Below are 27,541 nucleotides of genomic sequence, written 5' to 3' on the forward strand. Positions count from 1 at the left end.
ACTGTACGGGGAAAGTGTGTGTGTGTGTGTGTGTGTGTGTGTGAAAAATTTGCTGATGGTACTTAAGGCTGTATCATTTTAAATTGGTGGTACACAATCTGTCAGTTTGGGAACTGCTGTAGTAGACTGTAGCATAGCTTAGAGGTAGCCAAGCTAACTTGGGTCTGGTTAGCAGTTTGGCTGTATCAGGAGAGGTTACATCACTAACTTACCTTGCAAATAGCTTCCATGTTGCTATGGAAAGATTGCTATTGGTGTCAAAATTAATTTGAGTGCACCTATGCTGTGTTGACACAACACACACACACTTACAAATATATACACTTATAAAATAAAGAGCATTTGTTTGACAGTGTTCAAGGACTAGATATTTTTAATTAAACCAGGACATGGAAATTCCTAATATTTGGGGTGTGCCTGTGGATCGTGTAGAGCTATTAAGCCATGCATAGAAGTAACCTGAGAAACTGCCTGACCCAATCATTGCAGCCCCTCTCCTGGCCTTGCATGGTGCCCTTGGATACCTTTGGGCCCCCATCTTTGAACTGCAGATCATTTAGAAGAACACATCACCTCTGCATTGGTAAGATTAAGGCTTTACACAACTCAGACGGGGCTCTGCTTATTCTAAGTTTGGCTGTCAAGCAGCTAGTATAATTCAGAACAGCGAAAAACTAATAATGTGCATGTGTGTCCAACAAACAAGGATCACTTCATGCACCACTGGAATGCAGCCACTTCTGGGGTGGACAGCAGCTACTTTACCATGCACAGCACTATGACAGTTGGGGACAGGGGAGTGGTAACTATGGATCACACCATTCACAATAAGTGTCTTTTTGGTTTGTTTGTTTGTTTCCACAGCAGCAAATCCATTTCTTATTTACAGCAAGCAAAACTTTAAAATGACAGTAACCATGACCAGGCATGTGACCGTGCTGAGTAACAATCCTGTGATTCATATTAGCCAAGGCAGGGCAAAGTATGCTACACAAATTAATAACAACATGTGCAAAATCTTATTGAACCCAGCCCTCTACTACAGAAAGAACACCCATTTACTGCAGCTGTTCAGTGCTGCTTAGTTTAGATATTTGAAAAATGAACTAAAAGCTGAGGTTCCGTTTCGGATTTTCACCAAAAACTTTCTTCAGGTTATTTTAGATCACATCGGCCCTCTTCTCCATACGCCCCCAAACCTGGACAGTTTGGTTAAAAACCTAAAGTTGTCAGAACCATGCAGTTTGATTTCCAAATAAATCCTAAATAGCTTTAGCGTTTCTCCATTTATATGTTGGGGGGGTGTCAAAAGTATGGACTGAAACAGTCTAAAAAATATGGACTGAAACATTCGGACCAGCTGTTGTTAATACACAGCAGAGAGGGGGAATACACAGCATCAGCGCCTACTCAAGAGTGCCTAGTGCACACAATGACTTTTAACCAAATCTGTGAACACCTGGACCAAGGGTAAGCTCTGCTCAGAAAGGTCCTGCTTTAGGAAAGCTCTTGAACAAGTGCTAAAGCACTGTCCTGAATGGTGATGCTGTCCTGGATCAGAGCTGACCAGTAGTAGCTGACAGCATTTCACTCCTCCGAATTGGCTGGAACGGCATCGTATTTTTGCAAAATCTCCTTCCCTACTGCTGCGATTATTTGGCTACTCTTGGTTCTGTCACACGTCCCAAGAGGGTGTTGCTATGTGTGTGCGTTTCTTGTGCTATTCTCCATGCATTTCCTCTTGACACCTTCCTCCCTGCTTAAGTACTATGGGGCAGCTGTCCTCTTTTTCCAAGGACATCTTGCTGCAAGTGGAAATAAACAGTGCAGATGGGCGTGCCGGGTTGTAAAAAAAAAAAAAAAAGTCATTGTGTAGCCACAACACCCACTTCTCATGACAGGGTTAGGCGAGAATGCATCACAGCTATTGCAAAACCATGGTTGTGCATAGAGAGAGCCCAAATGTGCTAAGGAAAATCCTTGCTCATGAGTAGGTAGCAAAGCTCCCTGCCTAAAGTATACAAACCCAGAGAGATGATCAGCAAGAAGCATCCACTGCAGCATCCCTGTGTGTCAATATTGTTGAAGTGAGCCGCTACGTTGCAGTTTGGTCTGAATTGCAGTGAGAAACTGGGTAGGAAGTGCAAAGAGGTTAGCAGCAGAACTGCCACCCAGGCACACGTTAAAGAGGCTGCCTTCCTTTTCCAGCTTAATCTTCTTGGTACGTGGAGTTGGTACACATCCTTATGAAGTTCTACCCACCAGACTTGGGGGTGTTATACTGAAATTCCTCAATTGACGCCAACAGGTTTGTGCGTGTCGGTCAGGCAACAAATAGTTATCCTTTTTCCCCAGAGATATATCTCTAAGCCTTTAATGATATCTTTCCACTTATAAATTTAAAACATAAAAATCCAATACTAGAGTCTGGGTTTTTTTCTGCTGTCTATTGCCCTGTGCAGTCGACTCGACTGCCTTGAAATCCAATGAACAAGTAGCAGAGAGAGACAAGTCCGTTGTGGCCTGCAATAAAACACCCCTCTGGCACACAATGCTTCCTTATCTTCGCTTCAGTAGCACTCTTTGGAAACTTGCTCTTTTCTAAATCTTGTTGTTTGTCTGTTCTTTTTTCTATGTAGCTGGTTCTTCCTAATTATGCATGGAACAATCACACATGCCTGCCTGCCTTTGGGCTATTCCAGACAAGGTAACCCACATCTAGTGGTTGCACAACCTGTTCGCAGCTTTAGGTAAACTTTGCATACTAAACAGGCACAGAAGGGAAAGTCCTAGGGATGTATATTCTACTCGGAGCTCATTTTTCAGGTGATTAACATGCAGTAAAGGCCTCAGTCTCTTCCACCTCCTTGCTCCCTTTCCTTTAAGAGCAGCTGTCCTGCACAGAGCTGAGCTCTGTGATAGTCAAAGGTTACGGACCCCCTGTCCGAATTTCCCTTTGCATTAAATCCCTTGTGTCTGGAGTCACGCTGGCTCCACAGCCACTGCTCCCCTCCCGCTTCCCCGGGAGGTGAGGTGCAGTGTCTGCCATGTCAAACCAATAGTCCATCTAGCCCAGTATTTTGTCACTGGCTTGCTATTGTTACTACTTTCCCTACTTGCTATTACCCTGAGACTGGCACTCCCAACCCTCCTTTCTCTTTTCTTGTTCCAAGAAGTTTGTTGTTGTGCCTTCCTAGCTGAGGGAGGCTTGCAGTTTTCTTGGTGGGCCTAGGCCCACTGCTCCTTACTTATCAAATAGGCCTGTCTCTGAGTGACAGGGGTGGATCTTTTAGAGAGGGGAGCGCTGAACTGGGCGGATCTAGGGCAGTGGTTCTCCTCCTTTTTCAGACTCGTTGCAACCCTCATCAGACTTGAGGCGCCGCTCCGTAACTGTAGTGAACTGAGCAGTACCCTGTTTCAAAAACTAGTGTATTTATTACCCCCTTGCAGCCAGGCAAGGGAGACCCTGAGCCTGCCCATCTCCTTACGCTTTCCTGGACACCCTTCAAAGGATCTCGCCCTGGTGGAGAATCACTCTGGTGGAGAGTCACAGAAGTCAGGCTGGAAAGGACCTTCAGAGATCATCTAGGAGACAAGATCGGGGCAGGTCCAGGATTTTCCAAAAGGGGGTGTGGGAGCAGCAACCCGCACCAAGGAGTGGCTCCATCCCTTGCTCCTAACCTCCTCTGCCCCACTAGGACAGGCAGACCATGCTGTGGGAGCCTCTGCAGTCTTTACAAGCCCCTAAAGCAGGTGAAAATCCCCCTTTCCCTCTCCTTCCTGTTCAGAGGCAGCCCCTTCTCCTCCCCACCAGCTGCTCAGGTGCTGGGACTCCAGAGCCGGCTGGGCTGGACTCAGCGGGAAGAGGGCAGCTGGAGGGTAGTTTCGCACCCCCCGGACCGACCCCCTGTCCATCCCTAGCTGAGCCCAGCCCTGCACAGGACAGCAGGGAAAGGCAGGCGGGGGGGAAAGGGGCAGAGAGGGGCCGTGCCTCTGAGCACGAAGGGGAGGAGAGGGACTTCAGAAAGCCCCGCGGTGCCGTGCAGTCCAACGGGGGAGGTGCAGCACTGGATCTGCCCCGGGCAGGATCAGCCACACCCAAACCACCCTATGCAGATCCTTTTTCTGACCTCTTAGCAAAACCTCCGTCATCCTCTAGCAAAATCAGGCCGGAGGGGATCTCCAGAGGTCTGGCCCAACCCCCTGCCTGAGGCGGGATCCTCCCCACCCAAACCACCCCATACAGCCCGCCGTCTGAGCGCTGCTACCGGACGCGACGCAGACCCCACAGCCCAACGGCCGCCGGGCGAGCGCGGCACCGCGGCAGCCGACGTCCTGCCGCTGCGAAACGTTAAAACATGCCCAAGGGGTGCGGGGAGAGGGGCAGGCCCTGTCAGCGGCCCCGGCAGCGCCTCAGCCCCAGCACGACGCCGGCGGGGCCGAAGGGCCGGGCCGGCGGCGCAGGCCCGTGCTCGGCCCACGCCCAGCTCAGGCCCCGCTCCTCGCAGCTCCGGGTGCAGGCGAGCGCCCCAGCCCGCGCCGGCCTGACCGGGGGTGAAAGCCGCCCCCACAGGCGGCGGCGGGGCCCATCGCCCGCCAGCCCCTGTGCGGGGTCTCTGCCCCGCGCCGGCCTCCCCGTCCCGGGCTGAGCCTCCTCCTCCGCCCCGGGGGCGGAGCTGGAGCCGCCCCTGCCCTGCCCTGCCCTGCCCGGGGAGGCTGCCACAGCCGCTGCCCCGCACTGCCCCAGCCGGAGCCGGAGCAGCCTCGCACGCAGGTGAGCGCCCCCCGCACGGGGCTCGGCAGGGCCCTCGGGGCTTCCCTCCCAGCAGCGGCGCCGCCAGCTCTCGGGATGCCGGGCGCTGTCCTTGCGGACATCTAGCCCGCTGTCGAGAAACAGCCCCCTCTCCCCATAGAAACAGGCGTAAAAGAAAGAGCTACGGGAAGCGCAGCAGCCCCCAGGGAGAGGCGAGGCGAGGCGAGGGTCGGTTCCGCCGGGCCCGCGGCCTGGCACGTTTCCATTCAGCGCATGACCTTGGAGAGTTGCCTGTCCTGGCTCAGGGCTGCCGACCGGATCCCGAATGGTGTCGGTTCAGGGTTGTGAACCTCATGCTCTTTTCTTTTCTTTTTTTAACAAGGGAGGAAGGGACAAACGTGGCGCACTGAGGTTGGGCAACTGGATTTTGCACGAATTGTGCTTAAAACCTAAGAGCAGTTCCTCAGCCGTCCTCCAGTCACACGGGTAGAGGCAGGGTGTTTTCTCAGGCCTGCAGATTAAACCACTGATACAGCGGTGTTGGTAAGGCCGCTTTGCTGAATGCGGCCATAAACTTTTTAAAAACTTTGCCAGTGCCCTAGAAGGATAGTGGGCTGAATCTGTCCCTTTTGTGTTTGCTCCATGGAAAAAAACCTTGTAGCTAATATAAGATGAACTTCCCCCACCCACCACCACCACCCACCCAAAGCCCAGGAAGAGTATCTTTTATTTCCCCTCCAAAAGCTGATGGAGATTCACGTCAGACTTTCTAAGATAAAAATGTCTGAGGCTGAGCATGGAAAGGTTGAGCCCAAAAGAAAATATTCTGGGGAAGTCTCAATGTATTGGAAATTGTCTGGCAAATCCCTCCTGTCCTCAGTCTTTACCTTCCCCTCCCCTGCCTACCTGCAGGCATGTGCATATCTGTGCACACAAATCCCTCCTATCCTTAGTCTTTAGCCTCCCTCCCCTGCCTACCTGCACACACACACACGTGTATGCACACAAATCCCTTTTGTCCTTAGTCTTTACCCTCCTGCCCCTGCCTACCTGCGCGCACATGCATGCATGCAAGTCCCTTGACCTACACGTGCACACACACGCAGCTGGAGCAGTGGACTGCCCTAGCTGGTGGGTTGGCGCACTGTTTCTCGCGGTTCTTATGCCGAGTAGGTAACAGGCAGACTGGCCGTTTCTCACTTTTACCGTGTTTAGAAGGGGGAATGTGACCAGGGCAGGAAGGGGTAAAGGTGGAGTTGTCTCTGACAGTGGACTCTTATGAATGGTTCTGGTGCTTGTGAGACAGTGTTTTAAACCCTTGTTTTCTGGTGGTGTTGAAACCAAAGGGTTAATGAGACTGTTTGCTGCTGTTCTGCAAACCAGCCAAAGTGAGTTCTGCTTCCACTCGGGAGTGGGCATGAAGGAAACAATCCTCGCTGGGAGACTGCTCTGCCAACAAGCAGAAAGAGAAGTAGAAAGAGAAGTTCTTTTATGCTTTGATTTGTTGAGATGGCATCTGGTAAGATCCTGCACGACAACTGATGTGTATTCTTGCAGACTGATGCGTCAGCTCACAAGATTTCCTCTTGGCAAAAAGGCCTGTACCAAGGGCAATATGAGTAAGACATGAAATATTTGGCATTTCAAGATAAAGGCAGGCATCTGCCAGGGTTGAATTTTATCTCTGTCCCCATTCACCATGTATGCATAAGGTACCACTAAAGAAGGCTTCGAAGATAACAAGCAGGTCGTCTGAGTTAATGGAGTTTATATAACACCATAGGATGGGCCACAGAGCTTCGACTGGAGCAGAACTGAATATGCTTAGTGCCTTGAACAAAAGCATCAGGAATTGTGGTGTGATGATTAATGCTAAGAAAAGCAAGACAAGGAAGTTAAGCAAAAGGCAGCAAAGTATAAGATTCTGTCTAGACAGCAAGGGGTAACACGTTTCTGTACTTGGGTAGCTGCAGGCGTACTGATAAGCACAGAAACCTAGGCAGTTTTGCCTATGTCAGATAGGCAATGCGGTAGAAAAATGAAAACAATAATTGTTGCAGAAAGTTCATTCTGTATCTTCATTGTCTTCTGCGTTATGGAGAGGTAATTTTACACGTTACCTGACATGCTACATGTGGTCAGCCTTCCCGTGGTTGACTCTGGAAGCTGGACACTTGAAAAAAATACAACAAAACACTGGGAGGTTAATCAGACCTGTGACTTCTGGGGCTGGAAAAGAATTTGGAAATCAGCCGGATCTCCACACCCACAAGTGAAGAGCTGTGCAGAAAGATGAACTTGGAAAGAGCACAAAATACGTGAAATACATGATTCAAGGAAATCCTGCTTGAATACTGCTTGAAATACATGATTCAAGGAAAAGCTCTTCCTGTGGACACCTACCCTAATCATCACTAAATGGCTCAATTCCTGCATTTTATACTATGAGACAAGCTGGAAGGAAAACCAGGAAGGAGGAGGAAGATAAGCATAGCTACATCAGAAGGATGGAGTAGTATCCACAAGAGACCGTGTTTTACAGCTCTGCTATCTGACCCTCACAGATGGTGATAGACAACCTCCAAATTGGAGGTGACTCTTGAAGAAGACAACAGCTCGCTATTGTCCCTCCAGAGCTATTGTTAAAATAACAAAACACAGTATTCCTGTGGTTATGTGATGATTGGAGATGTTGCTTCGACCACATAATATTAACCCAAGGGCTGTTTAATGCTAACACCATTTAACATCGGCCAGAGCACTAGGAAATCTCTTGTCCGGAGGGCTGTTGCCAACTCCCCCAACTCTTCAGATCACAAGATATTTGTGGTCTATCCTAAGGCCCTGTGAACCCTGTGATTATGAGTCTATGCTGAAATTCAGAGGTATGATTGCAGCTCACGAAGACATACTTGATCTAGTTTTAAAACTAGCTTGCTTGGTTGCTGCTAGGAGTCTAATCGTGGTACTTTAGAGCTCAGCTTGGGCTTGTTGCCTGAGTATTTACTAGGGTGTCGCGTGGATTTTGCAGCTTGTGCCGGGCTCCACACTGCCATAACTACAAGGCACTCAGCACCCAGCTGACTAGTATACCATTTGCTTGGGCTTCTCCATACAGCTATGGTTGCAGTTACATCTTTGACTGTCCTACAGGCACATCCCCAGTGAGACCTTTCATCTCCAAATAACACAGAACATGCCCGAGAGATAAGCCTGTAAACCCAAAATGCGCTGGCTCAAAAAGGTGAATAAAAGACTGCAAAGCCATGACTATCATGATGTCTCTCTTATGATTCATCTTCTGAAGATCTCATGATTCTTGAGCAATTCCCAGGCAGACCTGAGTCACGGCTTGTGGCGACATGGGGTTAACAAGTACTGAAAAAAACAGAAGATCCTCTCATCTGAACAGCTGCTCAGCTCCATTATCAATAGGGGCAGTGCCTTTGGATGTCTATCAAGAAGGGGAATTGTTCAGCTGCCTTCAGCTTTCCCTGAGGGCGTCTCTCTGGACACGAAAATGGAAAGTATGCCTGGAAGTTACCATAATTTGGAATAAAACTTGTGGAAATTCAACGTGTCATAGCTATTCCTGAATAAAACCAGTTGTGGATGCCCTGACTCCTCCCAAGAGAGGTCCTTGTTCTGGGTTAGCTTCATCCATGTAGGGATATTGCAGAATGACCCCATGCATAGACAAGCCGGGTGGTCCTAGTCCTCTGCATTTGGCATCCCTGGTTGCCTTACTGGAAGCTTGTTTCTGATCGTACCTGGTTGTGGCTAGACCCCGCACTGTATGGGCCTTCAGGATAATGCACAAAAGTCTTGCATTGAGGTCAGTGGGCTTTGGTTAAGGCACTATGTTGCATCTGTGTTTTCTCTGTGACCTGGATTCCTCACCCCCTCCAGTTTTGTCAGTTCAGCATGGCATGGGGCAGACAGGCTAATTCCAGCTGGATTAACGTTGGCACAGAGCAAACTCCAGCCCAGGTTATGCATTTAGCTGCTTTGCAACTCAGAAGTGCAGCCTCCCGCTCTGTTTCAACTTGTTGCAGAATCCTGCTCGGGCCCTGGAAGAAACACAAGAAAACAAACAGGAGAACAAGGAGGGCTTGTGCAGACCTGGGGGGCCAGGAAGACGTCAGGACCGAAAGAGCATTTTGCCTCAGAATAAACCAGGAGCAGGAGGGGCATCTCGGCTTCTTCCTGTCTGTGGTTTGCCCCACAGCTGGCAGGAGAGAACATGGACAGCACTGTGTTTCTAAGCTGCAAAATGAAGGAACCCTTCTCCAAAATTATTTTTGTTACTCTTCTAAGCTCCTGTCTTCTCACTCTGAGTTGCTGTTCCTGCCTCCTACCAGGAAACCTCTGTCCAGGCCTTCCAGAAGTGACTAGACGTGCTGTGTAGCATGAGGGAGTCACCTCACGCTCGTGTCCTGTCCCCTCCACCCACCCCCATGCACGGTTTTGTCTTCTCCATTTAGAGTATAGATACATTTAGGATGGGAGTTCGGTATTACTCTGGCCTTCTCTGTGCTAGAAAAATGGATCAAAGTTTGGCTCTAGTCAGCATACTAATTTTTCCCCCCCACCAGTACAGAAACCTCTGTGCTCTTATGCACTTTTTGATTTCCCTTGATAGACTGATACACCCCAAAAGGACAAGCTTTGGGAGGCAGAAAGGAATTGTGCGATGTCAACTCCTGGGGCAGGTCCTGCCATTCTGAGGCTATGGGAGCTGTCGCTGCTGGTGCACTAGAAAGGCTTTGTGGACCAGTGGGAAGAACACTGGGCTGGGATCAAGGAATTTGTGCCACTGACTTGCCGGTAACCTTGGGCAAGTCACCTCACTTCTTGGTGGGCCTCAGGCTAGGTACAGACAGTCAAAAAACCCAAGGCTGAATCAGTTCAGTCTTTGCAGGTTAGTCTAAACTGCACAGATTAAATTGAAACAGAAGTGAACAGACACTTACCTTTGATTCAGGAAATGCAGCTATGTGCAGTGCCTCAGGCCAGAAGCCTGGGGGAACGACAGTATGGCTCTCTGACTGTACTTGCTTCCTCTTCTTGCTGCCCCTGAGGTCTCTGGGATTTGCAGTCCATAATCACAGCAGGAGGACTCTGCAGGATTTCTTATCACTTCCTCTTCCTGCTTCCAGGTACCTCTGGGATTTGTAGTCCACAGTTGCAGCCTGCAGTAAGTTTAAGCAGGGGTAGGGGCATTTAACCCCATTCTCTGGCCCCAGACCCCAGCTGGGGTTTGCCTGGGGGGCAGTCTCCCCCCCCACCCCGCAGACTGGGCTGCATCCCCAATCAGGCTTGTGCCACCTCCACCCCCTTGTCACCCAGCCTCACTGCTCCAGCTAGGGAGTAGAGGGGTGGGGCCAGCCCTGCTCTCTGGAGCAGACCGCACAGCCCAGCCCAGCCCAGCCCAGCCCAGGGCTGCAAAGCATGTTGGGGTGCTAGGGGACTGTGATTTAAATTGAACCAGGAAAGGGTCTGGGACAGAAGTTTCATAAACCGGTTTGACCCAAATCCATTATGTCTGATACTGCATTCAATCTTAAACCAGTTTCAGCCATTTTGAAACTGAATTACGTGCACTGAACTTCTGTTCTGTTACAAGTTTAAACCAGTTTCTGATCACTTAAACCAGTTTCTGTGTAACTTCTGTCCCTAGCCTCAGTGTCCCTGTCTGTAAAGTGGGGACAATGATGCTTACCCTACTTTGAGACCTACTGATGAAAAGCACAAGGGGAGAGGAGAGGTTTGTGCAGGCCAGAGTATGCTGTACCAAGGATATCTCAAGTTTGTTTGCTAGTACTGCAGGGAGGGAGCACTTGACTGAAGCATCTGAAGTTCTGACTCAGACTTGTGCCACACCCTCAACTGCACAAAATGTGTTCTCTGTGATGGCTCTGCCTCTAAAAAAAAAAAAAATAAAAATAAAAAAAAAAGGAAGAAAGAAAGAAAAAAAATTTCTGCATAGTTTGTGGTTTTTACTCCGGGCTCCAGAGACTCTGAGCTGTTTTTTTACTACAAACGTTGAAATGTTTGCTAGGAGAACGCTGTGGGGGATGGGAGATGGACGATCCCTGAATAGCTTGTTTTTCTCCAATTTATCCTGGAATAAGCGTCACAACCACTCGCGTGCCAAATGAAAAATGAAAACGTGTGTGTCTAAATGACTGACTAAACCAAAACAGTCGTGCTCCTTACAGTGCAGTTGCTGATGGGAAAGAAAGATGTAAAATGGCACCTTTTTTTGCACAACGCTCGTGGGTATCCAGGTCAGATTTCTCACTCAGCTATATTAAAATTTTCTAAAGTTTAGCACTGCAGAGGTCCCTGCAAGCTGCTGGCAGAGGAGTGAACTGTGGTCTTTTCTGCCCAATCATAGAAAAGTTGGGCTGGAAGGGACCTCCAGGGGTCGCATCTAGACCAACTCCCTGCCTGAGACAGAATCAACCCCATCGAAACCATCCCAGATAAATTCTTGTCTCACCTACTGGCAACACTACACAGTCAACCCTGACACAACCACAAGACATAACACCCTGACCTGCCACCGGTAAAGCAGGGGATGATGGTGGCCAATGTTCCGTTGCTTCAAACACTGTTAAAATACACAAGAGAGCCATGACCTCCACTACAGAGAAAGGCAACCCCCACCCCACCCCCAGTCTGTACCAATCTGACCATGGGTAAAATTTAGGGGTCCACCAATAAAGATTTTTTGGGGCTGATACTGATGGCTGGTCTTTAATCAGCCATATCGGCCAATACCGATACAATAGCCTGTATGCAGCCTGACAGCTTGGAAAGCAGCATCGGCTGGTAAGGCAGGGGTGGGGGGAGAAGAGGCAAGGGGGAGGGAGGGATGTGGAGGGGGCACAAAGAGACCTCAATGATGAAGTGGGGCTGGGGCAAGGGTAGGCACTGCCCAGCTGAGGCAGAGTGCGGGATGGAGCCACGGGTCGCTCATCCATGGGGCACAGGGGAATGCAGAGGGGGGTTTGGCTCCCTGCTGCTGTGCATACCCCCAGGGGAGACATGGGGGCATGTATCCCCTGGATTTGTACGTGGGGCAAGGGCAAGCTGCCCGCTGCAGGCTTGGGGCCAGAGGCTGCATTGGCCTCTTCCCAGCAGAGGGCCTGGGCTGGGGCTGTGCTTGGGACAGGTGAAGTGGCAGGTGGTTGTACTGGGAGGGGGGCTACAGAATGGGCTACAGTCACCCCAAAATTCACTGTAGCGTGTGTCCCCACCCCTGTAGCCCTCCTCCTAGCACCACCGCCACCCGCCCTGAGCGCAACCCTGGCCCAGCCCCACCCTGCTAGGAAGAGGCTGGCACAGCCTCTAGCCCTTAGCACACAGCAGGAAACCCACCCTCACCCTGTGCACAAATCCAGAGGGCACATGTCCCCCATGCCTCCCCTGGGGTATGTGCTGCAGTAAGGAGCTGCCCCCTCCCTGCCCCCCTGCACGCTCCAATTGTCGCTCCACTCCATGACCTGCGCCTCGCCTGTGTTCAAAGGCACATGATTTATAAGGACAGGCTGAGAGAACTGAGATTATTTAGCCTGCAGAAGAGAAGACTGAGGGGGGATTTAATAGCAGCCTTCAACTCCCTGAAGTGGGGTTCGAAAGAGGATGGAGCTGGACTGTTCTCGGTGGGGGCGATGACAACAAGGAGCAATGGGCTCAAGTTGCAGCAAGGGAAGTTTATGTTGGATATTAGGAGGATGGTAAAGCACTGGAACAGGCTACCCAGAGAGGTGGTGGAAGCTCCATCCTTGGGGGATTTTAAGACCCAGGTAGACAAAGCCTTGGGTGGGATGATGTAGTTGGGGCTGGTCCTGCTTTGAGCTGGGGTTTGGACTAGATGTGACCTCCTGAGGTCCCTTCGCACCCTCATTTTCTATGTTTTTGTGATTCCAAGACTTAACTACAGCTGTCTCTCACTGCTCTAAATACTCACCCATTTGAGCAGAACAAGCAAAAATGTAATATTTGACTATATAAGGAGGTATTCATTTAAAATTTTGGTGTATGTAACAGCACGTAGCACCACATATGATGGGCAGCTATGTTCTTTTCTGCAAATGGATTGTACTTTCCCCACTGAACACTGGGTAGCAGGCTTTCTTAGCTGCCGTACCTCTCTGGTGTAGCTAACAGACAACACTTGTCTATGCTACTGGCAGCAGTGATACCATATTTTCTCACATAAATGCCACCAAATATAACTTGCACCCTGCTTTTGGAAAACCCCAAGGCGGAAAAAAGATTTAGCTTGGAATACAAGTTGACTACTGAAGGTCGGCGGTCCCAGACTGGGAGTTGCACACCAGAGCTAGGGGCTGGGACCCGACCTGCCCTGCCGGCTTTGGGGCCACACGTAGGGGCCCAACCCAGCGAGTGGCTCCAGAGCCAGCACATAGGTCAATAATGGGTTTGGGGTGATGTGCCAGGTCAGACGCAGTGCCCCAGCTGCAGGCCAACCCCATGTGCCAGCCTGATCTGGCTGGGGAGGGAGGACTCCCTACAGTTCTGGAAATCGGGTGGCTGGGGGCGGGAGTGAGGCAGGGGCGGGAACAGCGGCAGTGTTAATTGCCATGGCACCCAACTCCCTGGCAATTCATGTTTCCACTGCTCAACACACCCCTACCCAATTTCCAGACCTGTGAGGAGCCCTTTTCCTCACATAGAGCAAGCACCCCAATTTTCCTCTGCATGTTTTTGAGGGGAAAGCATGTGTTTTTATGTGAGAAAATCCATTAATTTGAGCTGGCAAGCAAGACAAATGGGAATCTATTATTTTGACCACCTTTTGAGCATGGCTATAAAAATGCAAAATGCAGATTTCCCATTGCAGGCAGAATGTGTTAAATGTAACCATTTAACTTTGCTCTTTTGTCTTTATTTCAGGAAAATGGCAGACGGTTTTAATGTAAGTCCTCACTTTTTTCTTTAAGTCTGTTTCAGCCAATGTTGCATTGCTTTGTGCTCCAGCCTGGGTGTGGAGTGCAAGCCCCAGCTCGCTCCTGGTTAACCCTCCCCAGTTCATTTAGCTCCTGCAGCAAGGAAGCTGCTTCAGCTTTCCTTTCTCCCATGTGCCTTTGGCTTCACCATGGACCAAGTGAGGCACCAGTCCAATCTGCAAGGGGAGCTCGATGGGACCACTCTTCATTGTATTAAATTAGAGATCTTTGTATGGAGAATGCTTCTTGAAAATCAGCATGCACCACATTAAGATTGCTCAGCTTTTTGTCTGGATATTTATTGCTTAACATTGCTTTTTGAAAATCTCAGGTTGGGCACAAATGGGTGCTCACTGCCCATGAGTAGACAAGGTGCTTTGGGTAAATCTGGTATCTTTTATTAGGCCAACTATTTGAATTGATTTACCCAAAGAACCTTACCTGCTTATGTCCTTAGCTACAACCTATACCCCTGTTCACTGCCTACAGAAATTGGGGGGTGGGGGGAACGCAAAAGGAAAAACAGGCCTGTTTTAAAGCTCACTGGAGTCCATTTCACCAATCTGGGGCAGGGAGAGCTAGGATCATTTAGTTTAGCCTTCTTCCCTCATGACAACCACATCACAGTCCCTTTCATAAATGAATCTGCCTTCCTCTTAATGCTGTTAATTGGTTTGGGTTTTTTTTCTGATTTTCTTTTTGCCCTCGCTACTCCTGCTGGGCGGCTGTTCCAGAATCTCACTCTCCCATTTAGAAACCATCTCCCAGTTTCCAGCATGCATTTATTCAAGTCCAGTTTACACCCAGTTGTCCTTGTGACAGCGCTATCCTTCAGCTTAAATAGCTCTTCTCCCGCTCAGGTGTTTACCTCCTGCCTCAGGCTAGGCAAAAATGCCAAGTGCTTCTGGTATCCTCTTGTAAGACAGGTTCTCAACTCCCCTGATCATCCTGGAACAGGCTACCTAGGGAAGCTCTGAAATCACTGTCCCTGGAAATTTTCATGAGTTAGTTGGACAGACATATGGCCAGGATGGTTTAGCCAGGGATGATGCTGCCCTGAGCAGGGGCTGGACTAGATGACCCTGTGAGCTAGCTCCCTTGCAGCCCGACTTCCCTACGATTCCAGCAGCCCTTTGCTGCACTGCTTCCGTTTGAATTCCCTTTTGGTGAACATGCACGAGCAGGACAGTGCACTGTGCTCCAGCAGCCGATACTCAAGTTCCTGGTGGACAGCCTTGCCCTTCCACTTGGGGTCAAACTGATCTCCAGATCTAAGGGCGAGAGAGAATTTTTCCCTCTAGTTGGATTGGCAAAGATTGTGGGCAGAGGGAAGGGGCGTACTTGCCTCTGCAGCATGGGATGTGCTTTTTTTCCTGTCCCCCCTGATACTTTGTGGTTGTGGCAAGTGGGGGTCGGAGTGGATGATTTCTAGACTCCTTGGATAAATAGCTTTCTGCAGCTGCAGGGGACTAGATCCAGTGACCCAGGATGCCTTCTTTTTTTTGGCCTGTGTTTCTATGAGGTGTTGCTAGTGCCACTGGGATTTCCCTGCCTCTGCTAGAATTCCCTTTGCTTTTCTTGGGGCTGCCTAGCATGAGTGGCTCAGTCATCTCTTGACTTGTGTAATGAGGTCTTTCTCCTCCACTGTTGTTCCCAACAAAAACGCTCCCCACATGTAGTAAAAAGCTTCCTGCTTGCTATAGCGGACTTTAGATCAGACCTTAATAGAAAGAAGGCAGAGCACAGGCTGGCTGCTATCCTGATACTGGTCCTGGGAAAGTCCAGGGAAGACTTACATAGATTGCTGAGGCTGCTGGAGCAATGGCAGAACTAATGCCTTCTTTCTTTTCTTCTCCCTGCCAGTTATCCGATGCCTTGGCTGGATCTGGGAATCCAAACCCAAACCCGAATGCACCTCCAAACCCAGCCTGGCCTCCTGGTCCCTGGGGAAACCAACCTTCAGGTCCCGGAGCATTCCCAGGGTATCCTGGGGCTTTCCCGGGGCCTTATCCTGGCGCACCAGGGGCCTATCCTGGCGCACCAGGGGCCTATCCTGGTGCACCAGGGGCCTATCCTGGCGCACCAGGGGCCTATCCTGGCCCACCAGCAGGCCCAGCAGCATTTCCTGGTGCTCCAGGGGCATATCCTGGAGCACCCATGGGACCTGGCACATTTCCTGCCCCTGGACAACCACCGAGCGGACCAGCAGCACCTCCTACTGCACCCCAAAGTGGACCTGGGTCAGGACCTCCCACACAGCCAGGAGACACCGCATTGGTGAGAGCTATGTGAGGGACTTCCTTTTGTCTTTAGGCCATTGCCAACGTAATAGCTGGAGTCGAGGCACCCAACTCGCTGAAACTACAGTGGGGCCTGGAACGAGAAGGACAGGGGTTAAATCCTGCAAGTGCAGGAGGTGCAGGGTGCCCTCCCAGAGAGTTGCAAGTGCTCAGGCTGCCACCCCCTTGGAGCACCACCACAGGGGAGCGTGAAAGGCTCTGAAGAACCTCACTGCGGAGGATGGAGCTGTTAGAGATGGACTCAGCTGCAAGAACCTAACAACCTGCAGGCTGCCTGCAGCTGCCAAGGGGTTAACATGTGGCCCACCCAGTCCAGGCAGTACTCCCCTGAGCACTCTGCCACCTGCCAGGACCTCAGGGATCCTCTTCCTCTCTCTGACTTGTGCTACCTGACCTCTATCCCTAGAGACAGAGTCAAAGGAGACTGGCTGGGGGGACATTGGCAGAGGACATTGGCGGGGGGTGGGGGCGGCTGCACACACACCTGTAGTGTAGGGGGTTGCACACCCTTGGAGAAGTGGGGTGTGTATAGGGCCAGATTAACACATAGGCAAACTAGGCACATGTGTAGGGCCCTAAGTTGCAGGGGGGGTGTTAACCTGGCCCTGGATGTGCAGGTGCAGTGTGGCCTGTAGCTCAGGGGGTGCCAGCTCCAGTCCCAGCGAAGTTGGCCTGCCCTGATCTAAAGCATGGGTAACAGATGCACCTTCAGGCAGCATCACAGTAATTTCAGCTGTGTACACAGAGGCTCAGGGATACCTTACCTGTGGGAATAAGAGCCTAATGACTGGCAATCTCCAGGTGCATTGCTAGGATCACCATCACCTCATGCATGTGCAAATGCCCACGGAGGAAGCCAGTGCTCTCAAGTGCCAACTTTGTGGCTGTTTCTTACTAACAAAATCACACTTGTGCTTTCACAGAAAGTCCCCTTCGAACTCCCCTTGCAGACAGGACTGATGCCTCGTTTGCTCTTCACGATCACAGGCATGATGAACCCGAGGCCAGACAGGTAAAAGGAAAGCTGAAGCAGGTGCCTTGCAGCAGGGACTAAGCAAACTGGGGAGGGTTAACCAGGAGCGGGCTGCAGCTTGCACCAGATGCCCAGGCAGGAACATAAAGCAAAATAACTCTCTTTATCCTTGCATGGGCTGGCTGAGCATGAGGCTCATATGTGCAGAAGTAGATGCCATTTGTCAGGTGCTTTCAGCTGTCACAAACATCGAGGAGAAACCTTGCCTCTGTCCCCTTCACCTACCAAGAACTGCAGCTGAGCTAATACAAGTGGCACTTGCTTCTGCTGCTAGCCTGTCCTAGCAAGTTACTACCCAGCTTGCAGCTGAGGAAGAAGCAAGTGACCTGGGCCTCCCACGTGCAACTCTGAGTCAGTGTTTATGTAACTAATTGAATTTTCCACACCAACCTCCTCTTAGTCTCTGCTTCAGAGAACAAACAGGCCTCCACTGTGCTGTGTATTAAGATGGCCCAAGTTGCCAAAGATCTGGGGGCACTTGGGGCACTTTGGAGGGATCTGTCAGCAGGACCACAACATCCAGTTCTTGATAAATGACCAGACGCATCTTTGAAGCAGCAGCTTTTCAAAGTAACTCATTGTAAATGCAAACAGGAGTGAGGAAGGCCCTGGGGTTCCTCAGCAAGACAGACACGGTGGCGAGGTGGGAGTCCTCAGCTAGACTCGCTGAAACCGTTTAGACCATGTTCTGCGTTCATTGGGATGCTTGATCTGCTCGGTCTCAGCATCAGTGTTAAGGCCGTCCAGGCAGCAAGTTTCCAAGAGTATTAGATTGGAAATTGGCAGCAACATTCAAAAGCAAACTTCCAAGACTGGGCTTTCTCTTCTAGTTTCAGGCAGCATGTAATAGCATAAGCATATCCAGAAAGGCTGGTTTTGCTTTAATTGGCTCCTCCGCTTCCTGTGGCTTTTTGTGAAGGAGCCTAGAGTCAGTCCCATGGCATAGAGCAGCTGTTCCATTCTTGTCTCTTGCAGATTTAACATAGATTTCATGAAAGGGCAGGATGTTGCCTTCCACTTCAATCCCCGCTTCAATGAAGACAACAAAAAAGTGATAGTCTGTAACACGAAGCTTCAGAATAACTGGGGAAAGGAGGATAGAACAGCACCCATGTTTCCATTTGAAGCTGGCAGACCTTTTAAGGTAAAAAGTAAACTTTATCTCAGTCAAGTCATCCTTGATGTAAAACATGTTTATGTGTGCATTTTCTAGCTCTCACTAGTTAATATAGTACCATCTTTTCTCCCATACAGAGAACAAATAGGCACCTTGTTTTCAAAAGGCAGAATGAAAAAAACTTTTCCAGAGTTATGACTTCATAGAGCAGGGACAGAGTAATCTTCAGCTGACATACCCTCCCCGTTGCCATTTAACTAAAGCTGAAGCCCTAGCTAATGCTGAAGGCTGGGCTGTGTGGATGGATGGATGATTTTGAAAAGAGCTACAATCCTCAGAGTTGAAAAAATAATAGGTGAGAGACCAGGAATGGCTATCAGAAAGCAAAATTGCCTGAAGAAAGGTGAGCTTGATTAGTGCAATGATAAGACGATTAAAAAGGGAAGGCTGAAGTGAACAGTGACTTAAATAAGTCAATTGTCTCCTTCAGCTTCTTGAATAGTAAAGCCACAAGCATTACATGCAAGAAAATATAGTAATTTAGCCCTTTGCTCTGCTTTCTAAATAATAACTGGGTACAAACAGTAAGCTACCTTGTCAGTCTATGGTTATGTTTTACCTTCAGATATAGATATGTTAGCAGGGCAGCATTAGGAAGCTTGTTTGGCCCTTGATCATTTTGTTAGCCAGAGGAAAGATGCAGACGGTCAGGATTGTCAGTAATGGAAAAAAAAATGCTACAAAGGCTTTGATACTTTAAAAAAAAAAAAAGAAGTCAGTGAATCTGGTTATAAAGAAAACTGCTGCTGTGACTTGTCCGGAGGCACACAGACAAGATCTTGGAAGAACTGGCAGCTTCGTGCAGTGTGCTGTTTCCATAACTTTCTCAACAGGTTCTTTACCCTGCCCCCACCAACACCGATTCTCTCTGCTGGTGCTCAATGGGGCATCTACAAGGACTTTGAACCTTGATAAAACTAAAGTTTCATATCAGCAGTATCCCAGTAGATGGGAAGGAAAACCAGCTAACAGAAAACTGCTTGTAAAGAAATATTTTCTATAGGATAGTTTTGTGTTTGGTCACAGCTTGACTTTGGCCACAAAAGGTGGAGGTGCTGCTGTTTACAGAGCACTGGCCTGTCTCAAGATGCCTAAGGACACAGTATTGGCAGGAAAGGGCTCCTGAACCCTCATGGAAGTGCTGCCAGAAAGGCTGGCAACATTTGTACAAGACGCCTACTATGGCAGTACTCATTTTAACATACTCAGATAGCAACTGCTTTCTACCAATAAGAACCCGTTTCTCATTCCAAACAGTAGGCGAAAGCTAATAGGCCCCATAATCTGAGACTCAGTCCTTGATATAAAAGTTTTAGTCTTAAACTAACCTCTTGGCTTCTTAATCAAATTTCAGATCCAAATTCTTTGCGAGACGGATCATTTCAAGGTGGCCGTCAATGATGCTCACTTGATGCAGTACAGCTACCGGGTGAGGAACCTGAATGAAATCACCAGGCTTTGCATTGCCGGGGACGTCACTCTCGGCAGCGTCACACACGTTGTGATATGAATACGAGATGTTTTGTAAGATCACCTCACCGTGAAACACAACTCTTAATACTTCCTGAATGGCACTTACCTTCGTGGGGGTTTTTTTTAAGGTTCTGTCCACTGTGTGATAATAAATGATGCTTTTGCTAAAGATAATATTGGCTTCTACATTTCTTATTCAAAGTATTAGAAAATGGGCCCAGATCTTTCCTAGCAATCAGAGTTTAGCTGGCATATTAGAGGGGAGAAGAGATGTTTAATGAAAGCCAAAAGAGATTAACAAGAGGTTCTTTCTTTTGACAGAAGTACAGAAAAATAAGAACAAGACAAGCAAGGGCATTTATACACATACTTTTGTCTGCTCCAATGCGCCAGAGAACCAGTGTGTTAGAGCAGACTCAATTAATCGAGTTTGCTCTGCACGCAAGCTGAGGTGCCTGGCACTGAATTGCATACATTTGTATAAATGGCAAAATGCATGTCAGTGCGGAGAAAATGGTGGCGTGCACTTTTGAACTAAAACACACTTGATGTGCTTTAGTTCAAAAGCATGCCACCGCTATTTTCTCAGCGCTGATGCACATTTCACCATTTATACAAATGCAGGTGCCATAGCGCCGGGTGCTTTTAAAAGAACATATTCTTTAGCTTGGCAGCAGGCTCTGATAAGCATAGATCTGCTCAACGCAAGCAGCAAAGAACAGAAATGGTGCTGAAGCTCTTTGAAAATGGGCAGAATCCATCCCAGGAGAAAGAAAACGAGGAGCTATATTTAAAAAAAGTGTCTTAAAAAGCAGATTTAAGCAACTGTCATGGTGGGAATAAGATCACATAAGTGTCAGTCCAGGGAAACACTTTTGGAGTTTCTATACAGATTTCAAGAAGCTGGTTTCTCTCCCCTCTATTATGAGGATCATCTCATCACACTGAAATATTTAAGAAAAGAAGTGGACTTGTCTTAAATGTAATTAAGTTTTTTTCAGAGAGCCTTTGCCAGGATAGAGAGGGTCCCTGTGTCAGCTACCACAGGTAAAGCAGGGGGATGAGGACAATGCTCTGCCATTCCTAGGACAGGACGTAGTTGTTAAAGTATGGTCAAGAGATCCACTGAAGAGGGCTTATGCCCCCCACCTCCAGAGGGACAGGTGTTACCCACATTTATCAGTCGCCTACCCGACAAGGTTACTTCTAAAGAGGCAGAAACAGGTCTACAGCCCAACCTTATTTGCTTGCACCTTAAAACATGAAAACAACCATGTATCCACAACGGCACAACATAGAGTTCCACCTTTGCCAGCTGGGAGACTTGGGAGGTGGGAGGCACACAGAGTGGTAGCAGGTCTTCTTGAATTTCCCGAGTTCTCCATGTTTCCCTCCAACCAATGCCCAATACTTAGAGATGGCTGGTTTTAATATTTTAATAAATGATCTCCAATTGGATTTATTTGCATTTCTGTGTTTCACTGAAACTTTTGGCACTGGACTGAACCAGATCACTTGTGGGCTTGCACTTGTGTCAATTGGTTGGGATTCATAACCTTGGAAAAGAGGGAGGGTTTCTTATCTCCTTTCCTTCCCCATTGTGCAACGCTGTTCCAGTTTCTTCTTTACCTTACTTTATGGTCTTCTCGGACAAGGCTGTTTTTGTTTTTTACAATGCTTACTTATCTAAGCTTTTTAACAAAAAATTATCTATCATAGCAAAATAACATCTAATACATTTGGTTTCATCAATCACTACTATTAGTATTTTAAGATATACTATATCATAGCTTTATATGAATTATTTAATGTATGGTCTTCCCTTATCTCCTTTCAGGCCTTGTGCTTCAATTATTTGATGGTTTCCTTTACTTGCTGATCAGGTTAGTTGTCACATGTGCAAAGGTTCACACTGCCGTTAGTCAGAAACAGGCTTTAGTCAACACGGCTGCAGCTTGGCCTAAGCCCCTTGAAAGTGGCTGAGGCTGGCAACACAGGCAGCAACGTCTACAGTTCATGCAAGTCATATGGCAAAAATCCTTCTTGGCCTCAGATGTGGCCTGACGGAGCAGAGAAGCAAGACCTCAAGGCCAAGTAACTCTGGGCTTCAATTCCCAGCAAGGGCATCAACATACCCCAATTCAAGTCTCCAGTCTTGGCTGCAGTCAACACAATATTCTGAAGGGAAATAAAAGGTTAAAAAACCAAAAATGAAAGCCATAAGCACAGAAGGAAAAAAGAAATCCTTCCCAGCTCCACATGGCTGAGTAAAAGCTAGAAGCACAGGATAAAATGCCTTCTGCAACCTGGGCATAACTCCACACACCTAGACCAGAGAGCCAGAACTCCTTACCCATCTCCAGCATAAACTTATCCCAGCTCCTTTAGTCATCTTTCATACCCAAATCCAGTTATGGAGCTGTTTTATTCACCTGCTCTAGGCTGAATAAAACAGCTTCTCTCATGAGCTCTGAACAATGCACATGGGGTCTCCTGCACTTCCAACTGCTGCTTTTCACAACACACTCCAGGCATCATCATGCTTATATCATCCCTGACATACTTATCCAGCCTCTTCTTGAAAAGCTCCAGTGAAGGAAGTTTCACAACTTCTTTAGATGGGTTGTTGTACCACCTCACTGCGTGAACAGTGAAGACATTTTTCCTAATATCCCATCTAGACTTAATGTGTTACACTTTCAAGACACTGCTCACATCCAACTCTGCAGCAAGGGAGAAAAGGTATTCTCCCTCTTCCTTGCAGCAGTCTTCCAACATCTGCCTAACCAGCTGAGGCCCAACTAGCACCACAAAGTGGTACTATCATCTTCTGTGCCTTCCACTCCGCATACCTGTTGATGCACCATCACACTGCCAGCTCATATAGTCTTCATGCCACCAAAATCGTAAGATCCTTCTCAGCAGCACTGTCTCACAGTCAGCTATCTATCTCCCTTTCAATATCTGTGCTTTTGATTATTCTTCCATAGGTGTCAGGGAAACCAACTGTCTCTCTTTTGCATAGTGCTGACACTGACTTTACTATGCAGTAGACCTCTGGCCTGGAAAACAGCTCCATGAGAGATGGACTTTGCTTTCGCTGCTGCCCGTCTCTTGAACACGTCAATAAATGAAATACACAGCAAAAGCTTAATAGACAAATGAAACCAAAGTCAATGCAACTTTGGACAATTCCATTGCTGAAAGCACAGCCGTGAAAACTTCTGATGATTTTAATTAACAGGGATCTGTTTCCCATGGGAAATGGAGAAAAACATAAATTTTCCCCTTTACCTGGGGAAAATGTGGATTTCTCATTGTAACAGAGAAATCCACTGATTTTGCAGTGCTGCAGCGAGCGCTGTGCAAGCTGGCAGAGTTTCAGCTGGAAGGGGGTTGGGGGGAGTGGGAGGACAGCGGTCAGGCAGAGGGTGCCACGTGCATGTATATGCACATGGCTGCCAGGCAGCCGGGAGAGCAGCTCACCCAGGTAAATTGGGGAGGGGGTCATGAATTGAGGCCAGTTTGGCAGGACTGGGGCTGAGGCTGCTGCCCAGCTGGGTGATGCATGGGGCTTTGGGCTAGTACATATGGCCGCAGGGTCCCAGTGGGGAGTGGGATTTGGAAGGCAGCTCATCCAGGAGGGAAGGAGAGGGGTGGCTCCACTGCTGTGCGCACTCCCAGTGGGAGACAGGGGTGATGCTTTTCAACCATGGCAGGGGCCTGTGCCCTCCCAGATCTGTGCGCAGGGCAGGGGTGGGCACAGGCTGCCCACAGTGGCCTCAGGCTCTTGCCCTAATGCCCTCCCCCAGGGTCTCTGCAGCCCAGCAGGTGGGACCCCACACTGCAGGGAACAGCAGGGCTGCGCAGAGATCTCGTTGCTGCCGCAAGCTCTGCACTGCCCTGGTGATGCATCCCCTGCTCGTGTGGCAGCAGCAAGGGGCACAACCCCACACTGTCGCCCCTGCTGCTGCCATGTGCACAGGGGATGCTGCACCAGGGCAGCAGCGAACAGCTTTCCTGTGTGGCCCTGCTCTGCCCTGCGGCTGGCATTGGAACTGGAGCCCCATGGGCTGTGGTAGAAGCTGCCCAGCTGCAGCTCCCCCCCACTGGGAGCAGCGCAGCAGGGGCAGGAGGAGAAGTCGCTGGAGAGCCAAGCAGTGCCTGGGCAGCTGCAGCTGCAGCCCCACCAGGAAGCTGTGCAGGGCCAGGAACTTGGTTGACCTAACCCAGATGTCCAAGGTCATAGAGGAAGCCTATAACAGAGCAAGGACTCGAACATGAGTCAAGTCCCAGTCTAGTTCTCTTTTTGTTAGAGTGGGCAAGTTTAGCCAAACCAGATTTTCTTATACCTGGATGCAGAAGGAGAGGTTTATTTGCCTGTTTGGTTTTAATTTAAACCCCAAAAGAGATAAAGTATGTTACAATCAGATATTCTTTGCCTTTTCAGATGTTTTAATGTTTGTGAAGCAAAAAGAGTCCTGTGCTTGCCACTACTTTTAAAAGAAAATCTCAAGAGTACAGTACTTTGTTACAAACTCAGGCTGTCACATTTCTTTAGTACTTTTAAGGCTAATTAAATTAATTGCCACACTGCACTGCAACCAATAGCTGTCTGAGTTGCTATCAATGGAGATGAGACCAAAAGGTATGTCACTAACTTTCTATTAGAAAGACACTCCCCCTTCAGCAGAATTACATGCACATCTACTAACATTTAATTTATAATGCTTTCTAAGCTCCTGACTGCACAGGAGTTTAAAGAACATTGTATTCCTCTTTCTCCAATCAGTTTTTACAAAATACGAGGTTCCCTAAAGGCTGAGCTTGTAGCAAAACCCCCAGTTTTTCTTCTTCTTCTTTTTTAATGCATTCCCTCCCCTTCCCATTTCTGACTTTGTCTCTCCCTCTCTATTCCCTATAGATAAGTATAAGTGAGCTCAGACTTAGGATAAGCTTTAAACATTTTTATTTTGGTAGCAAATTTTTGGTTTTGGATAGCCACTGCTTTATATTGTATTATTAGGTTTGTATTGATTCTTAGTGTTGTATATTATATTATTATCATTTTCATATTGATTTTTATTGTTTCATATGGATATTGTGTGGTTTAAGCCTGTGCTTGTAAGTGAACCAAAGTCATGTCAAGTTTCCATTTTATATGTCAAGCCTCCATCTTGTGTCCTCTGCCTGGGCATCCCATGTTGCAACTGTATGAGTCACATATCCCTCCCATGTAAATTGGTTCTTGGATGAACGAGTGATTGGGAATGATTGAAATACAATGGTAGCAGGCCTCTACTGAATGGCCTGTAACAACCGAGCCATCACCTCACATTGATTCATCCAGGAACCACGGACCTTGCCCAGAAACAGAGACAAGAACCCAGCATTTGAAAGACAAAAGACCCTGCAGAACCAGTAACTCCCATTACAGACACCCAAAACTGCACATCCCTGCATGGTGCACACATGCTCAGTACACCAGGAGCTGACCCTTGCCTGGGCATGCCTCCTGTCACTAGGGTCACACAAGACAGACGCAGTGGGGATGCCCTCTCTATCTGGACCAGCACCAGGCCACACCACCTATCCACCCAGAGGCCCTGCTGGCAACCCCCCTCTGGACAACACCTACTGGACAAGGACCCCCTTCCAGCCTGGGATAGGTAGATATTATCTGCAGACCTCCTCCTACAATTTGGACTCTCTGTCTCTCTCCTCCTGGACTTCAGCCCCTGCACCAAGCCTCTCTAACGTGTGTGTGTGTGTGTACTAAGACATTGTGTCACCATCTCCCCAGTTCAATAAAACCACTGTCATTTGCAACCCCGAGTTGGGTCATTTTTTACTGAATCCCAGTCCCTTCCCTATCTTAAATTCCAGCCTCGTTCTCTCTCTCTCAGCTCCAGCCCCTCACTCTGCTAGTTTTCCAATCTCCTCCCAATTCCATCTCTCCTTTTCTGCCATCTCTCAGCCTCTCCTTGCTTCATGCTGTCCCTGCTGCCTTTCAGCCTCCCGTGCCATCTACTGCCTTTTCCCTGCGACTTTCTACCTTTCTCTGCTTTCCTGCTGCCCTGCCGCCTTTCAGTCTCTCCTGCCACTTTTCCTGTGATTTTCTGCTGTCCATCTCTCTCCCCCACACTTTCTGTAGTCATCCCAGCTCCACATGGCTGTCCTGCAGTTTTCTCCAGCAGCTGGAGCCTTTCTCCAGCTCCCAGCACCTCATGCTGCTCCCTGCATCTTCTCTAACTGCCCTGGAATCATCCTCTGGCTCCCCACACCCAGAGCCCCTCTTTAACACCCATACTTTCCCTTAGTCCCATTTTCCCTCTACCCCCTACCTTTTCAGCTCCCCCATAGCTCTGGCTCCAGTCCCAGCCTCATCCCTGTTCTGCAGGCTTTAGGCATAGTCTTTTAATCAGTTAAGAGCACTTAACCTAAAGTTACCCCTGATCCTCAGTTCTTCAGCCCAGGCCCCTCTAGTCTACCGGTTCTAATTCTGGTCCCGGTGACTTTCATTTCCAGCAACTTTCACTCCCTACACTGCTGCTTTCTTACCTTAACCTTTCCCCAGGTATCCCAAGTACACCAAGCTCATACATACATATCACAATACCCAACTTAGGAACTCACTTGTGTGTATGTGGGTAGTGAATACATACACACACATATCTATATAGATATCATTGTGTGTGTGTGTGCGCGTGGTATATGAATTAGTAATCCACATGCGTATTGGATGTGCAGGTATTGGTAACTGGTAACTGATTCTGTCTACATTTGGTGTGTGTGGCATGTATGGGCTTAAACTGGTGATAGGTGTACATTAACCTAAACTAGTTATTTTGCACGTGTGTGTATCCGAGTTGCTAGTGTGAGAGTGTGTGTGTGTATGTATATATATGGCATTGTGTGCATGATATACAAATTAGTGATCTGCGTCTAACTTCTAGGGTATATAGCGTATGTGCTTGAATTGGTAATAGATATGCATGTGCCTAGGCTGGTTTGAATGTGCATGTGCCTGAGCTGGTAGTGTGCGTGTGTATGCATCTAATTGATTTGTGTGTTTGTATACATGCAATTGTGTTACACCCTCCTGTCTAACAGCACAATATTGATATCCTGAGAGTTGGCCTGACCCCACAGGGCAACAAGCTTAGTATTTTAAAAAGTATCCAATACTATGGTAAGACAGGTTAATGTATTGAAGCAAAAGTGGAGGATGCTAATCTAGTGTCATCAGTACAGAATTTACTTGTTAATTCTGAAACAGAAACCCAGTCAGATACAAGATGCAGGAGTAAGCATCATAACTGTAAAGAGATACTGTACATCTGAAAGAACTGGTCTGAAGCAAAGCTAGGAAAAGGTGCAAGTTAGAGTATTGTTTAAAACTGAGCATTGCACAACGCTAAAGTAATTTTTGTAGCTCTACATCTGGAACTGCTCTAATTGTTTCATACTGAATGTTAAATTGGTTGTTTAGGAGGGAGTTAAAAATTCAAGAAGGAAGGAGTCCACCACAATCTGCTGGCTGAGGAATTGGCTCCATGGTCAGACTCAGAGGGTGGTGGTTGATGGAAGTCACTCATCGTGGTGTCTTGTGACCAGTGGGGTCCCCCAAAGCTCTGTCCTCGGACCCATACTGTTCAACATCTTCATTAATGATGTGGACATACGAGTCAGAAGCAGACTGGCCAAGTTCGCCAATGACACCAAACTTTGGGGCAAAGCATCCACACCTGAGGACAGGAGGGTGATCCATGCTGACCTTGACAAGCTCAGGAAATGAGCTGACAAGAACCTGATGGTGTTTAA

At 48.5% G+C, this 27,541-nt stretch overlaps 1 protein-coding gene and 1 long non-coding RNA gene across 2 annotated transcripts in view; both read left to right on the forward strand.

Moving 5' to 3' along the window:
* The first annotated feature begins 4,696 nt into the window (after window positions 1-4,696).
* Window positions 4,697-19,887, forward strand: LGALS3 (galectin 3). The gene is made up of 6 exons (XM_019550857.1): window positions 4,697-4,774; window positions 13,682-13,703; window positions 15,598-16,011; window positions 16,958-17,046; window positions 18,043-18,211; window positions 19,599-19,887. Exons 2-6 carry the CDS (start codon window positions 13,686-13,688, stop codon window positions 19,752-19,754), a joined length of 846 nt encoding a protein of 281 aa, XP_019406402.1. The 5' UTR covers window positions 4,697-4,774; window positions 13,682-13,685; the 3' UTR covers window positions 19,755-19,887.
* LOC109320662 overlaps window positions 12,788-27,541 on the forward strand; it is a 23,245-nt gene continuing 8,491 nt past the window's right edge. The window contains exon 1 of the long non-coding RNA XR_002103834.1: window positions 12,788-12,800. This is a non-coding gene — a long non-coding RNA (uncharacterized LOC109320662). The remainder of the gene's footprint in view (window positions 12,801-27,541) is intronic.

This window comes from Crocodylus porosus, unplaced genomic scaffold (genome assembly GCF_001723895.1).
Source record: "Crocodylus porosus isolate Cpor-Errol unplaced genomic scaffold, CroPor_comp1, whole genome shotgun sequence".
NCBI lineage: Eukaryota > Metazoa > Chordata > Crocodylia > Crocodylidae > Crocodylus > Crocodylus porosus.

Coding starts and splice junctions, on each gene's coding strand:
- LGALS3 (XM_019550857.1), top strand. Junction 16,012..16,957: donor AGCCAGGAGACACCGCATTG/GTGAGAGCTATG, acceptor GTGCTTTCACAG/AAAGTCCCCTTCGAACTCCC. Junction 17,047..18,042: donor ATGAACCCGAGGCCAGACAG/GTAAAAGGAAAG, acceptor TGTCTCTTGCAG/ATTTAACATAGATTTCATGA.